Source organism: Sciurus vulgaris (genome assembly GCF_902686455.1).
Source record: "Sciurus vulgaris genome assembly, chromosome: 2".
Taxonomy (NCBI): Eukaryota; Metazoa; Chordata; class Mammalia; order Rodentia; family Sciuridae; genus Sciurus; species Sciurus vulgaris.
The window spans coordinates 184,539,588-184,554,445 of NC_136462.1; the positions used below are offsets into that span (position 1 = coordinate 184,539,588).

General features: G+C 42.8%; 1 protein-coding gene across 3 annotated transcripts in view; it reads left to right on the top strand.

The window, feature by feature from the left end:
* Nucleotides 1-14,858, top strand: part of DHX35 (DEAH-box helicase 35) — a 69,464-nt gene that overhangs the window by 36,563 nt on the left and 18,043 nt on the right. For 2 of the 3 annotated variants that reach the window (XR_013761673.1, XM_079126212.1), the window contains exons 12-15: nt 1,436-1,646; nt 5,901-6,025; nt 9,807-9,861; nt 13,220-13,315. Coding sequence is in view for 2 of the 3 variants with exons in the window: in XM_079126212.1 (XP_078982338.1) it covers nt 1,436-1,646; nt 5,901-6,025; nt 9,807-9,861; nt 13,220-13,315 (487 nt within the window). In the remaining variant the exon portion in view is untranslated. The remainder of the gene's footprint in view (nt 1-1,435; nt 1,647-5,900; nt 6,026-9,806; nt 9,862-13,219; nt 13,316-14,858) is intronic. The other variant, XM_079126213.1, reaches the window with a different exon arrangement.

Sequence of the window (14,858 nt, forward strand, 5' to 3'; positions counted from 1 at the left end):
GCACCACATAAAAATAAAATAAAAGGTATAGTCATACTGGTGTCCCTTTGTCATGCATTGCAAGGATTTTTCTTTTAAAGTGAAACTCACTGAAAGGAAGTTTCTTTCAGAATTTTAGGCCCATGTTACAATAAATAACGTGAAGATTTTTAAACCTGCTCCACGGAGGGTCATTCTAAAGTAATTATCAGAGCAGGTGACTTCTCTTTGCTTCTCTTCTGCCTGCCTGGTAATTCCCATGGCAGGAATCTACCTTGGCTTAAGGATCTGTCTTGTTGGCTTGTGGTCAATCAGGAACAATAGATAAGTCACTACCAATAGTTTCTGAACCATTTGTTTTGAGTATCAGTTTGCCTATAGAGCCAAGTTGAAATCAATTAATTCGAGGTGTGACTTAAAATATTTGGCCTTGGAAATTGGGTTGGGGAGGGTGTGGTGGGAAGCAGCATTGATTAGAGGGAGCCAGCAGTCTTCAGCCATCAGCCAGTGTGACTTCTGCTCCTTACCCCAGGGCTTTGCTGCCTTTGCCTTCCATTAGATGAAGAATGCACAGCAGGTGGCAGAGAACACAGCTGGCGAGGGTTGGTGTGCGGAGGCAGTGCTAATCAGGCCACTTGAACTGGGTGCTGCGCCTCTTGACCTTTGGGAGGGAGCAATGGGAGTCTGCCTAGTCAAACCTGGGTTGCAGTCAACCTGTCAGGAGGCTTGGATCCCCCTGAGTTGCTTGTGTGCCCCAGGATAAGTTATTCAACTTCAAGTCTCAGTTTTTTGAAGCTGTAAAACAAATAATAACAACTTTGTGATAGATGGTTTTATAATATTAAACTCTATATATAAAAATGTTAAGAAGATTTTTGTAAAGTGATTTTATAAAATGTACAGTGCCTACAAATGTACAGTGTCCTCTGCTGCTTAAAACTCTCCAGAGGTAGTTCCCAGTGTGCTTGTAGTAAAATAAAGTACCTCCTGCTGGCCCAGAGATTGCACATGACCTGGGCCCTGCCTCTGTTCCCAAACTCATCTTATACTTGCTCTGTTCACCCTCATGTACCTGCGTGAGGTAGTGATTTGCTTTTGTTGTGCAAAAGAGGAAAACTAACATTGCTGAATATATACCATGTGTCCAGTATTAGGTTTTCATCACTTGATGTAGGTGTCTTATTTAATCCCCTCAGCAACCCCCGGGGAGGTGGTAATTATCATTATAAGTGAGGAAGCCAGCGCTCAGGAGGTTAAGGAGCTTGTCCAGGGTTCAGGATTCCAGAGGATTCCAGCCCAGGGCCCCCAACTCCAAAACTACTGCTCTTTCTAGTATGCTCAACTGCTTCACCGGTCCTGCTTTGAAATATTACATTTTTAGACTTTTTAAGTTTTATTTAAAGTGAAAAGAATAAATGGGCTTTCCGTTTTACTCTTCTTTCTGTGGGGAACTTAGGTGATAGTGGCCACTAACGTGGCAGAAACCTCCATTACCATCAGTGGCATTGTATATGTGATTGACTGTGGCTTTGTGAAACTGCGGGCCTACAATCCCAGGACGGCTATCGAGTGCTTGGTGGTGGTGCCAGTGTCCCAAGCGTCAGCCAACCAGCGAGCGGGACGTGGTGGGCGCAGCCGCTCGGGAAAGTGTTACCGCCTTTATACAGGTTAGTGCGACTTCCCTTAGGGTTTTTGACTCTCATAGTTAGCTCCGGTCTTGGAAAAACAATAAATGTTTATCCCTATGGTGGATCTAATGCAAACTCCAGCCTCCCTGCCAGGACACCCTGTGATCTGGCCCCTGCCCCTTCCTCGCCCTAAATATAGTGCTTCTTTACTCTTTCCTATTGGCTAAAGCTGGCCCAGCAAGTCACCCCTTGTTTACCATCCTAAGATCGGGCCCAGGCCCTCCTGTGGCTGTGTGACTCTCCAGTTTTAAGTGTCAGGTTTGGTCTTTCTCACCTTTCTCTTAGCTTAATGTGCCGTTTTCTTATTCTGAGATCCCTGAATCCTGTGGAACCTCACTTTGTGTCCCATTCCATCTTGCAGAGCTGGGATGAAGGATCTATCTGAGACTCAATCATGGAAAACAGATTGTTGGTAAATGGCTGTGTGCCCTGCACTGTGCGGGGCTCTGAGGGAGCAAAATTAAAATTCTGATCAAGAAAGTCCTTGCCCTTAAGGAGCTTTCTTCCCAGCTTGAAGACAGCTTTAACCAAAAAAGGATGTGTCTAGAGCTGCTCTCTCTCTCTGCACTTGGCTTTTGTGGGGAATGATACTGAGATTTTTTTTCTTTTTTTTACTTGTGCAGATTTAATTTCCAAGTCATTATTAATTCCCTCCTCCTTCCAGCATCCATCTGCAGTTGCTTACCAGGTCTGAAGGGTTTAGCTTTGCCGTTTATCGCTTCCTTTCCTTTCTGGTTCCCATCATCCTTATTCAGTTCTTAATGTCGTTCTCTTTCCTTATTTTCTTTTATGGTGTTGGGGATGGAACCCAGGGCCTTGAATGTGCTAGGCAAGCATTCTACCCCTGAGTTGTACCCTGGCCTTCTTTCTTTTAGCAAGTGTTCACAAAGCATCTGCAGCATGCTGGACATGGTGTCGGGGGTTGGGAATCTAGGGCTAGGTGAAACTAGGCTTGTGGCTGCGTGGTGGACAGTCTGGTAGTGGAGCCAGACCCACTAACAGATTAGCATGTTAGGGCGTGAAAGTAGGGGTTCTTGGAAGCAGAGAGCAGGGCTTGTGATTTTTTGCTGGGGAACTGGAGAGTGCTTCACAGCCAAGGTTGTGTTTGGACCTGACCTGATTGGAAGCTCAGTATTTATCCAAGTGAAGGAGAGGTGTTAGAAGATTTAGCACACCAGGCAAAGGGAGTGGGATGTCCAAGTACTTGGAGGGGAGGAAGGGGACATGAGCATGCCTGGGAGGGAGAACAGGCAAAACTGAGGCCAGAGAGGTACGGACAACCCCTGAAAGTGCTAGGAAAGCCTTATGAGAGTGGGAAAAGACCAGGATGAAAAGGACCCCAAAATGCAGAGGAGGAGGAAGTTTCAAGAATGCATCTGTATCTTTATATAATCTCTCTATGCATTTTAAAATTTTATTCAGGTGAAATTTACATAAGTTAACCATTTTAGAATGAACAGTGTGTGCAACTCTCCCTCTGTCTAGTTTCAAAACGTTTCCATCCCTCCAGTGGAAAACCCTTATTAAGCAGTTTCTCCCCATTCTTGCTGGCTCCCTATCCTTAGCAATGGCCAGTTTGTGTTCTGGCTCTGGATTTATCTGTTTGGGTTATTTCATATAAATGCAGTCATAGGATATGTGATCTTTTGTGTCTGACTTCTTAGTATAATGTTTTTGAAGGCCGTTTATCTTGTACCATGTATGTCATTTGTCATTCTTTTTTAAGATTGAATGATATTTTGTGATTGAATAATATCGTATGGATAAAGAACAATTTGTTTATTTATTCATCGATTGGTAAACATTGGGCTGTTTCCACCCTGGCTGTTTTGAATAGCACTGCTGTGAGCATGCATGTACATGTACTTGAGAACCTGTTTTTAATTCTTTTGGAGATTACAGGGTGGTATGGTGATTTCGTGTTTACTTTTCTGTTTTTTTTTTTGGGCACTCAACCGCAGAGCCACACCCCCAGCCCTATTTTGTATTTTATTTAGATGCAGGGTCTTACTGAGTTCCTTAGCACCTCACTGTTGCTGAGCCCAGCTTTGAACTTGAACTCGTGAGCCTCTTGCCTTAGCCTCCTGAGCCACTGGGGTTACAGGTGTGCACCACCACGCCCAGCCATGTTTAGTTTTTTAAGGAACACAGTTACTTCCTTTTTTTTTTTTTTTTTTTTTTTTTTTTGGGTGGTATTGGGTATCAAACCCAGGGACAGTCTACCCTTTCTATTTTTTAGAAGCAGGGTCTCACTAAGTTACCTAGGCTGGCCTGGAACTTGAGATCCTCCTGCTTTATCCTCCTGAATTGTTGGAATTATAGGCATGTACCACCGTGCCTAGCTCAAGTTATTCTGAAAGAGGTTATGGTCAGCACCATCTCTTGTGCCAAGGAAATCATGTAATAGAGTGTGGACTGAAGGCCTGCAGGTGGGTTAAGGTGAAAGATCATGGAGTCCCTTTGCATGAAGTTTCAGTGGAAGTGGTGTTGGGGAGGGGCCACTGAACAGTAGTACCAAGTGCTCCAGTGTCCAGCATTCAGGCTTCCAGAATGTAGCTTTTAGGGCACCTCTCAGCAGGTTGCTACCTACTCAGACCCTTTACAGTTTTCCAGAACCTTCCAGAACTCTTCCTCAGCTTATTTCCTCTCATTCATCATCCACATCTACTCACATGGCTTCTCAGCTGAACTGCACTCTTCTTGGATGTGCCCTCTGCTTCCCCACATCTGCTACTCGGATCTTGGATGCCTTTCTTGGGCTTTTTCCTCTTTGCCCAGCAAATCCTCTTTGGCCCTCAAGTCCCCTTAGTAGCAACTCCTTATGGGGCTACTTTAGAGCCTGCTTCTGGTGACCATTCTTTCCTCCTTCCCTAAGCTTCCGTTTCTCTTTGGAGGACCCTTTGATGGGACCTGGACTGTTCCTCCTTGCAGAGCAGTCAGGTCTTGGTCCAGGACCCTTCCTGTCACTGACACTCTTTGAGGGGATGGCCTGTGGCTTCTGGCCTACACAACTCAAGTGGTGCTTCAGCACCACTGAACTCTGAGGATGCACCTGCTTCCTGTGAGCAGCCCCTGAGCAAGGCTGGCCTCTCATCTGATGACTGTTTCTTCTTTGCCTAAGCAGTGTATTTGGAAATTTGTTTCTCCTGCCGAAAAACTGTATCCAAGATGGCTTTTGAAACTAGAGTGTCTATTTGGAACTTCCTGATGTTGCTCGGGATCCAGAACTTCCTAGGTAGACCCGTGCTTGTGGCAACTTATATCACTGTTCTTAGCCTGTTGGTTGTCTGTTTTCTCAAGGAAAACCTTTTTGAAGTTCTTTAGTGCTATTTCTTCATGACACTTTTTGTTTCAGTTTTTTTTTTTTTTTTTTCTAGTTAACTAAAGCTTTATAATCTAAAGGAAGGTTCAGTTACATTGTGTTTAAGAAGGGTGTGCATCTGTTAAAATGTTGACTGATGTGGGAGGGTTTGGTGGGTGGAGCATTTTCTGTATAATCCATAAGCTTTCTGAATATACACAAATAATTTAATCGCCTGCCTCTTTTCCTGAACCCTTTTGTCTAGTTTTTATAAAAGGCCTCCTGAAGTCTCTTCCTTCCCCACCCCTTTTCCTGCCCCTCCCAATGTAGAATCTCTGTGCCACGTGGTGCTTTTTCCTGCTTTAGGTCACCTTTTGTTCTGATGAGGCATGTAAGCATTCATTAATCTATTTGGGTCAACCCTGGATTCTGGGTGTGACATTGTGCTTTGCTTATTGATTTAAAAAGTTAGATATGGACAATTTTTTGCTCTTTATAGATTCAGTCATTTGTTATATTCTGAATGCAGTTTTGGTGACTTATTTTAAAATTGCTCTTTGCTTACATGTGCAGTTCTTGCCTCCTTCACATTCTTTACCTGAGAGATGATGATAACTGGGCACTAATAGTGATTCAGCAAAAACTTGCTGCTTTAATGTTTTGCTGACAAAAAGCACTTAAAAAACAGCATTCTAAAGTAAAAGGACACATTTTTATAAAAGTGTATTGTTAGAATATAGTACCTAAAGTGTTTTTTTAAATAGAATGGTCTTTTGTATATATAAAAACTTTGCATTACAATGTCATATGCATCTGGTCCCAGAATCCTGGAGCCTCTTGATCAAGGTAGAACAGGAAGACTGTGCCTTTGGCACATGATTGCATTTGGTTGTCACATTGGATCCCTAACTGTTCTGATTTGCCATCCTCAGAGGAAGCCTTCGACAAGTTGCCTCAGTCTACTGTTCCTGAGATGCAGCGTAGCAATTTGGCCCCTGTCATCCTGCAGCTGAAAGCGCTAGGGATTGACAATGTCCTCAGGTTTCATTTCATGTCCGTAAGTCCTGTCGTCCATGTGGGGGGCTGTCGGGGACGTCAGCGTGTTGTGGCAGAGCACCCGTCTTCCTTTATTCCTTTCCCACTCAGCTCAAGTGTTGGGTGCTTATTTGGCTCCAGGTCCAAAGCAGGGTATGGGGGAGGCAGACAAGCAGCCACACTTCAGTTTGTTGGTAATTTCAGTTCTCGTCTTCTGGGGGAGAGACAAGTAAGTGGGTAATTACAGAGCAGTGTGCCCAGTGCTCTGAGAGACAAAGGAAGAGCACCCATCCCTTTAGTCATGTCTGAGCTGAAACCTGAGACCTAAGCAGAATTTTCCACTGGGTCAGGAAGGGCGAAGAGTCCTGCCAACAATAGCATTATCCCTGGGAGCCCAGAGGGTTTTGGAAGAATTATAAGGAAGACCCTGTGGCTGGTTTTTGATTTCCTAAGGCAGGTTGCTGGGAGCATTGGGCCAAGGGCTGTTGTCCCTTGTGGCAGTGGATACCTGGCCAGATGGCTGCACTCACATGGGCTCCAGCAGTGCATGAAGACCTGGTCTGTGGTCCCCTGCCATGCTGGGTCATTTCCTTTTAGGCTTTTGCTAATGTGATTGGAGAGAGGGAAAAAGGGAAGGACAGAGAGGGAGAAGGAGGTTATTGTCTTTACCACTAAAATTTTTATTCTCATAGGTAGATGTTTTTTAAAAAAATTATTGGCCACTTTATATTTCTTTTCTTTTTCTTTTTCATTTTTTTGGCAGTACTGGGAATTGAACCTGGGGCCTCAACTTGCTAGGCGAGTGCTCTGCCATGGGCTCTTAATTTTGAGACAGGTTCTTTCTAAGTTACCTGTTTGGTTTGGAATTTGCCATCCTCCTGCCTCAGCTTTCTTAGTAGCTAGGATTATAGGCATGTGCCATTGAACCCAGCTCATAAGAATTTTAAAGCCATTAATCTGCCAGAATTTTCAAGAGTTTATTAAAGACAATAACCTTTGTTTACAATATTTCTTGCTGGTATTTTTGTTATTTTTATTTCACTGTTTTTTTTTTTTTTAATATGCAGACATTCTAAACATAATCAGAGTAAAACCTTTCTGTCTTTATCTTCATGATTTCTACTAGATTAGTTAGTATGTATTCATGCATGTTTGCTTCTAGAATCTCCATGTTTGAGGACTCACATGTTAGCTCTTTGTTCCATCCTGACTATAGTTATATATGATGTGACAAGTCTGGGTTTTTGGATAATAAAGTCCCTGATGTCATACATCATGGTAAAGTAGGTGAATAAAGAATAAGATGTACAAATACCAACCCCTCAAGAAGGATAGAGGAAAATAAAAAGCAAATAAAAATTAAAAACAACTGGGGATATAGCTCAGTTGGTTGAGTACTTGCCTAGCATGTATAAGGTCCTGGGTTCAATCCCCACTACCACCAGAAAAATAAATAAATAAAAGCAAGATCCAACGATACATTGTCCTTAAACATAAACAGAAAAATTAAAAAAAAAAAAAACAAAAACAAATCCCAATCCCTCAAAGAACATATTTATGTGCTCACCATAAGCATAGAATAAATGTTTCCTTGACTATTGCTGTATAGGATAAGATGCTATAAAGAAAAGATGAACAAGGTATGCAAATATAAAATTATGAAAAGTCCCACATCTAAGATTAAAGGAAAACATAATGGCAGAAATTACTTATCAGTGTCTTAAAAAATACCAAGAATTTTCACATATGCCTTCATTTGGAATACGTCAGATATCCAGTAAAGGAAAAACTAAAGGGGAGGAAGCAGCACAAATTACAAAGTGACACAAAGACCTGTCCTCCAGGGTAGATGTAGCTATAAAGTCTGACTTTACACTAATTAAATGTTCAACTATTAAGAAAAATGATGAAATCCAGAGCTGACACAGTTTGGGAAAGTAAATGCCTCCTGTGTTGCTGGTGATTTTATACACTGTTTTGGTTCTTGGAAGATACTTCCTGCCAATATTTTATGAACTATAGAAATGCCTTCCTTTTTTTCCTCATGGAAATTTCTCCTGAGAAAATAATTTGAAAGAAGGAAAAAAAAGCTTACATGGATGATAATGTTTATATATCAAAATTTAAAATGATAGATAATGAAATCATCGCAAAACTTTTGGATGATTGAAAAATGAAAAAAACACAAATTTATTTTTGTATATTCCTTTCTGGCTCTATTCTCTTGAAATTGTGTTTTTTAATAGTTAAAATCACAGGGTGCATATAATTTTGTATATTTAGGAATGTTATTTACAAAAGTGAAAAACTGGAAGCACTTATTTGCCCCGTGATAAGAAAACCATCTTCTTTATGGAGTGTGACCAAAATGGTATATTATTCAGTATCCCAGGTAGTTAGTGGGGTATTTCAGTGGGCACAAGAAACAATGAAAACAGGAAAACATGTGAGAAAAACAAGTGAACTATGCATACACAGTAATTCCAAATATGTTAAAACTCTGGTTGCTGTGATCCCAAATCAGAGAGGCCCTCGGGGCGTCCAGTGAATGTGCATTTGGAGGGGAATGCTATTGAAATGATTTCTGTGGGGCCTGGGGAGGCAGTTTTTTCAGTCGATGGTAAGTGACTGGCAATAGGGTCAGAATTGAAAAGGTCAAAGAGAACCTCGTTCGTGTAATTGTTCAGAGCCTAGGCCAGAGCTTTGCTCTTCCTGTGATAACATCAGTATTGACGATCCCCAGAAGGTTTAAGCTCCTGTACTTATGAACTGTCCATTTTGCCTCTTTGAAAAGAAAGATGTCACAGGAGCGAGGAGCGGCCAGTGGGCCAGGTACATGATTTGCTCCCAGTGTCCTGTGGAGGGCCTCTGTGCAGTGCAGCAGGTTCGGTCCCCACCTTTGTGGTTTGTGCACCTGAGCTTACAGTCGCCACAATTTTTAGAAGTTTGACTTGGGCAAACAAAGTGGATGAGGTAGAATGGAAAACGTGAAACCTGAACTTGGCTTCTGACTTTGCCACCAGCTGCCTGTGTGACCTTGTTCAAATGTCTTTCACTTATTGTTACTCAACTTTCCTCATCTTTAAAATTGACCTTAAAAAATGTAATGTTTAGAATACGTTTGTTATCTGAATGCACTTAGAAGAAAAGCCAGGCAGTTTGAAAAGTACTATGTGATTTTATTACCTGGCTTATTAGAAACCACATAATTTGGAGTGAAGAAAATAATGATGCCTGGCACTTCACAGGTGCTCAGTGAAGATTTGCAGAGGAAGGAAGGAGGTTAGGATCCAGAGAATCCGGCTGGGGGTCACACCGTCAGCTTTGCTTAACTTTAGGTCATCTGACATTTCGTTACTATCAGAAATTCAGATTCAACAAATGTTTTTAACCCTCCGTAGGCTTTGCCTCTGAGTGATGCAAAGATAAATCATCTGTGAGCACTGCTGTATCCTGGCGCTTCCAGGAGAAAGTTAAAACTGTGAAGTAACATTAGAAATGTATGAGGAGAATTTAGGAAAAATGAAGAGGTAGTTTAATTTAGGGACCATCACCTCTGATGGAGGGGAGGCTGGGGGAAGACTGTCGTGGGAATTGTTTAATCAAGCTGAGCCTTTAAGGCCAAGTAGTACTGAGGATGCCAAGAAGGCCGGAAGGACTTTCAAGGGGCGCCAATAGCAGGAAGCACGGAGCCTGGGAGGAATGGCCGTACTAGAGGGAGCGTGGATTTGCATAGGAAGTGCTCACGTCTTTATGTTCCGTGCCCAGAGAAATTAATTCAGGAGGACTTTTATGTTTTACAGCCCCCTCCAGCACAGTCGATGGTTCAAGCTTTGGAGCTACTCTATGCCCTGGGAGGTAGGCCTCTTTCTCTCTTACATGTGTTCCCCTGTGATGGTAGTTTGCTGGATTCACTTTGGCACTCCTAGTATCTTCAGGAATAGGATGGATCCTCCTCATATGTGTCCTCTTCTTCATGACACCCCATGGAAATAGAAGTTGGGACCATAATTAGACCAATAGTATGTGAAGGCCAATTATGACAATTTATAAAGCATTCCAGTACATCAACACTAGGTAACTGTCACAGGGCACAGATGTCCTCAGAGACATCGAGGTCAGCGATTCTCCACCAGAGTGCAGATGGTACCTGCCCCTACCACATCCCAAAAGCTGTGACTCAGTGTTCCTCCCCCCATCTCCCTGTACTCCATTCCTGGAGTTTCCTGGGGGGAACTGGGGAGATCACCAGTTAGGGGAATTGTTTGGGAAGGAAACAGCGTATTATGGAGGAACCTCTATTTACTTGATTGAGAATGTCGTTTTGTACCTGAAGATAGAGAAGATCATAACCTGAACTCACTTCCTCAGGAAGTACTTACTCTCTGAATGATGCCCCAAGCAGCTGCCTCCCAGTTTGATATTAAGTTTTAGTGTTTTTTTCCCCCCCTGAGATGTATTTTCATATTTCTTTTTAAATTGACTTTGTTGAGGTATGATTCACATACCATGTATTCAGTCATTTATGGTGTATGGTTCAGTGGCTTTTGATATATTCACAGAGTTGTGCATTCTTCATCACAGGCTAATTTAGAACATTTTCATCACTCAGAAAAGAAACTGTACCCATGAGCACTTACTCTCCATTCCCACTACCCCCCTGTCCCAGGCAACTACTAATTTGGTTTTCTCTCTCTTGATTTGCATATTCTGGGCATTTTATATCAGTGGAATCATATGTGGGGTCTTTTGTGATTGGCTTCTTTCATTTAGTATGTTTCCAAGGCTCATCGCCATGGTTTATTGTTTGGATAAACCATGTAAAATTTTTATCCATTCATTAGCTGATAGGCCTTGGTGTTGTTTCCACTTACTGGCTAGTGTGAATAATGCTGCTGTGCACATTAGCACACAGATTTTTGGTGGGCATCCCCCTGGCCACCGTGAGAGTCCAGTTTCTCCTCACTGTTGCCAGGGCTTGCTAGCCTTTGTCTTTTGTACCCTGCCTTCCTAATGGGTGTGAAATGGTATCTCGTGGTTTTGGTTTGCATTTCCCTGATGACTCATGATATGGAGCACTTTTTCCTTTGCTTATTTGCCATTTGTATACAGTGTGTCTCATCCCTTCGGCATCCCTGGGGCCTTGATTCCAGGACCCCCTCTGATGCCAGAATCTGTGGATGCTCAAGTCTCGTGTGAAGCGATGTAGGATTTGTGCATAACCTGCTCACACCCTCCCGTGATGTCACTTCCTCTGTGGGTCACTCGTGGTGCCTAACAATGTGAATGCTAGGCAGTACTGTTCTACGGTATTTTTTAGGGATTAATGGCTCTATATATGATTTGTACAGATGTAGTGTTTTTCCTTGAATATTTATGAACCATATCTGATTGAATCCAAGGATATGCAACCTACAGATATGGAGGGCTAACTGTATTTTTTTTTTTTTTTTTTTTTTTTTTAAGAAAGGCCTGTTTAACTGTGCTCATTTTTGCTTGTGTTATCGTCTTCTTATTATTGATTTGGAGGAGTTCTTTATGTATTCTGGGTGCAAATATCTTATAAGATATGTGATTTGTGAATCCTTTCCCCACTTCTGTGCCTTGGTTTTTCATTTGCTTGATGGTGCCCTTTTGTACTTCAGAGGTCTTAGGTTTGTGTGTAGGTCAGTTTATCTATTTTTTTCCTTTGTGGTACTGGGGATGGAACCCAGGGCCTTGTGCTTGCGAGGCAGGCCCTCTGCCGACCGAGCCATCTCCCCAGCCACTCTGTTTTTTTCTTTTGTCACTTGTTCTTTTGGTGTCACGTCTAGGAAAACATTGCCTTAGGGCTGGAGATACAGCTCAGTGGTCGTGCATGTGCTCGGCTTGAGAGGCCCTGCCCTGGCTTAATCCTCAGCAATGAGAGACAAAAAGAAAACATGGCCGAAACCTTGGTCATTAGAAGTTACTCTTAGGTATTCTTTAAAGAGATTTATGGTTATAGCTCTTACATTTATGTCTGTGATCCATTTTGATTAACTTTTTTGTTTGGGGTGAGATGGGGTCCACTTTCATTCCGTATCAATGATATCTCTCTGAGGAAATAGCCAGTTACTGATTAAAAAGCTCTCCATTGATTTAAAAGTCTTGAGCTTGGCCCACAGAAGATCAGCCTAGAATGACTATGTTGGAATGGGTTCCATCCCCTGTTCCCAGCTTGGAGTAGGAACTGGTGAGCAAGCTTAGTTTTAATGCAGATGTGAGACCATTAATGATATGGGTGTTTTTCATTTGATTTGATTTTCCTCCAAACAGAACAAAAGTTAAAATGTTTTCTGCTCCAAATAAGCTGGCAAAAGTTGAGGGAAACCCCCATCTTAATTTAGTTTCACCTTTAAAGAGATAATTATATTGAAACAGAAGAGAAATGACCTTTTCTGCTTTACTCTGAGCTCTTGTAACATTTCTTTTGATCAATAGTCTACATCTTGGGGTCTTGGGAGTCAATACTTGGATATTGGCAAGTGGTAGAGAGGCAAGGAGAAGAGGCGAGGAATTAAAAGGTGCGCCCAGATCAGTAAACTGCCCAGCGCAGTTGGATAACAGGCCTGGCACTGGCACCAGAGGGGCCTGGCCTACACTTAGATCCAGAGTTGCTGGCCTTTAATGCCTGCTCTCCTGGCATGAGAGGAGCAGAGAGCACAGGATGCCATCCTGGCACATCTATGGCATGTCGAGTTCTGGATGGGGAAGACAACTCCAAAGGCAGCTGAGGAGAGCAGCGAAGGAGCTGGTGGGGAGCCAGGAGAGCAGGGTCACGGGAGCTGGCAGGAGGCAAAGGCTGCTGGAGAGGGAGGGAGGGGCCTTCACGTGTCTGGTGCTGCCTGGCTGCTGGCCTGGTAAAGGGCCGACCGTGGATCAGTGGGAATGGAGGGAGGCCGCTGTGGATTGAGGAGGGAGTGAGAGCATGAAGAGGTCACTCGGCCATCTTCTTTAAAAGTCCTTGCACAGAAGTCATTAGAAGCAGGAGTTTTTAAAAATCGGGAATTTAGGAACTCCGTGGAGATCTTGTCTTCTTTTGATATAACAGCATTCTGGTGTCAAATTGAGTTTGGTAGTGCATGAGTCATCTTTTGGATACCATTTTTAGCATACATCATCTTTTATTCTCTCAACAACTACATCTTCCAACACAAGGGTACGTGCTTTCTGATATCTTTTGTTCTTTTGGCAGGTCTGGACAAAGACTGTCGCCTAACTGAACCACTTGGCATGAGAATAGCCGAGTTTCCTTTGAATCCCATGTTTGCCAAAATGCTGCTTGAATCAGGTGGGTAGAGCCTGACAACTTGTGTCGATTTTATTTTGATTTTCTGAGGAGTTGTTTTCCTAAATTCTCTGCGCCCCGTGGAAGAGTGCCCAGTTGATGGTTAAAAATCCACAACAAGGAACGTACAATTTGCCATATTCACTATTTTTAGGTGTGTAGTTCTGAGACGCTGGGTACGTTCACATTAGTATGCAGCTGGCAGCACCGGCCATCTTTGGACCTTCTTCTGTCCTCCCCTCTGAATCTCTACCCATTAACACTAAAGCCTGTTCTGCTTTCTGTTTCTGAGAGTTCAACTCCGCTAGGGACCTCATACAAATAGAACCACGTACAAATAGCGTATCTAGTGTCTAGCGTATTTCATTTCACATTGTGTCTTTGAGGATCATCCGTGTCACAGCATGTATCAAGATCTTCTCTATATGTAAACACCACGTTTTGTGCCTCCTTTTATCTGTCGGTGAGCATGTAGGTCTCTACTTTTGGATGTGGCGGACGATGCTGTAGTGACAAGGGATGTACAAGTGTCTCTTTGAATCTCTGCCTTCTCTTCTTTTGGGTAGATATCCAAATGTAGAATTATCAGGTCATATGATCATTCTTTGTTCAATTTCTTTAAAGTATTTTTGTTGTAGTTAACAGATAGTAATTGTATATATTCATGGGGTACAGTGTGGCATTTTGATCTGTGTATATATTGAAGAAAGATTTGGTCAAGCTTATGAACATATCATATAACCTTACCAAGTTATCACTTTTCTGTGGTGGCAGTGTTAAAAATCTACCATTTTAGTGATTTCAAACCATACATTACATTATGATTAACTGTGGTCACCCTGCAGTGATCACTGGTCACCCTGTACATCACCAAAACTTCCTCTTCCCTGAAACGTTATGCCCTTTGATCAACATCTCTCTTTTGCCCACCCCTCTTTCTCCCCAGCCTCTATTTCTGCTGTTGTCTCTGAGATTGATTTTTTTAGATTCCACACATAAGTAAAATCCTGTAGTATTTGTCATCCTATGCATGGCTTATTTCACTCCATTTCCATCCGTGTTGTTGCAAATGGCAGGATTTCCTTCCTTTTTAGAGGCTGTATGCTCTTCCATTGTGTACGTACCACCGTTTCTTTATCCACTCACCTACCGATGGACGCTTCGGTTGCTTCCGTATTTTGGCTGATGTGAATATTGTGTCACGGATGTGGGCGTGAAGATTTCTCTTCCACATGCCAGGTTCAGTTCTTTGGGGTATATGCCCAGATGTGGGATTGCTGGATCACCTGGCAATTCTAGTTCTAGTTTCTTTAGGGACTCCCTTCTCTTCTCCAGGATGACTGCACTAACATTAAGTTTCTGAGGCGTTGTCATACATTTGTCACAGTGGCTGTGCCATTTTGCCTTCCTAACAGCAGCACATCAGGCTTCCCAGTTTCTCTGCTCCCTTCAGTTTTTGTGAGGACGTAAGTTCTAAGGTGAGGTCTGTAACCTGGAGGTCTAAGTAGAGACCAGACTCGTCCAGAGTTTGGGTCATCCTCCCGGC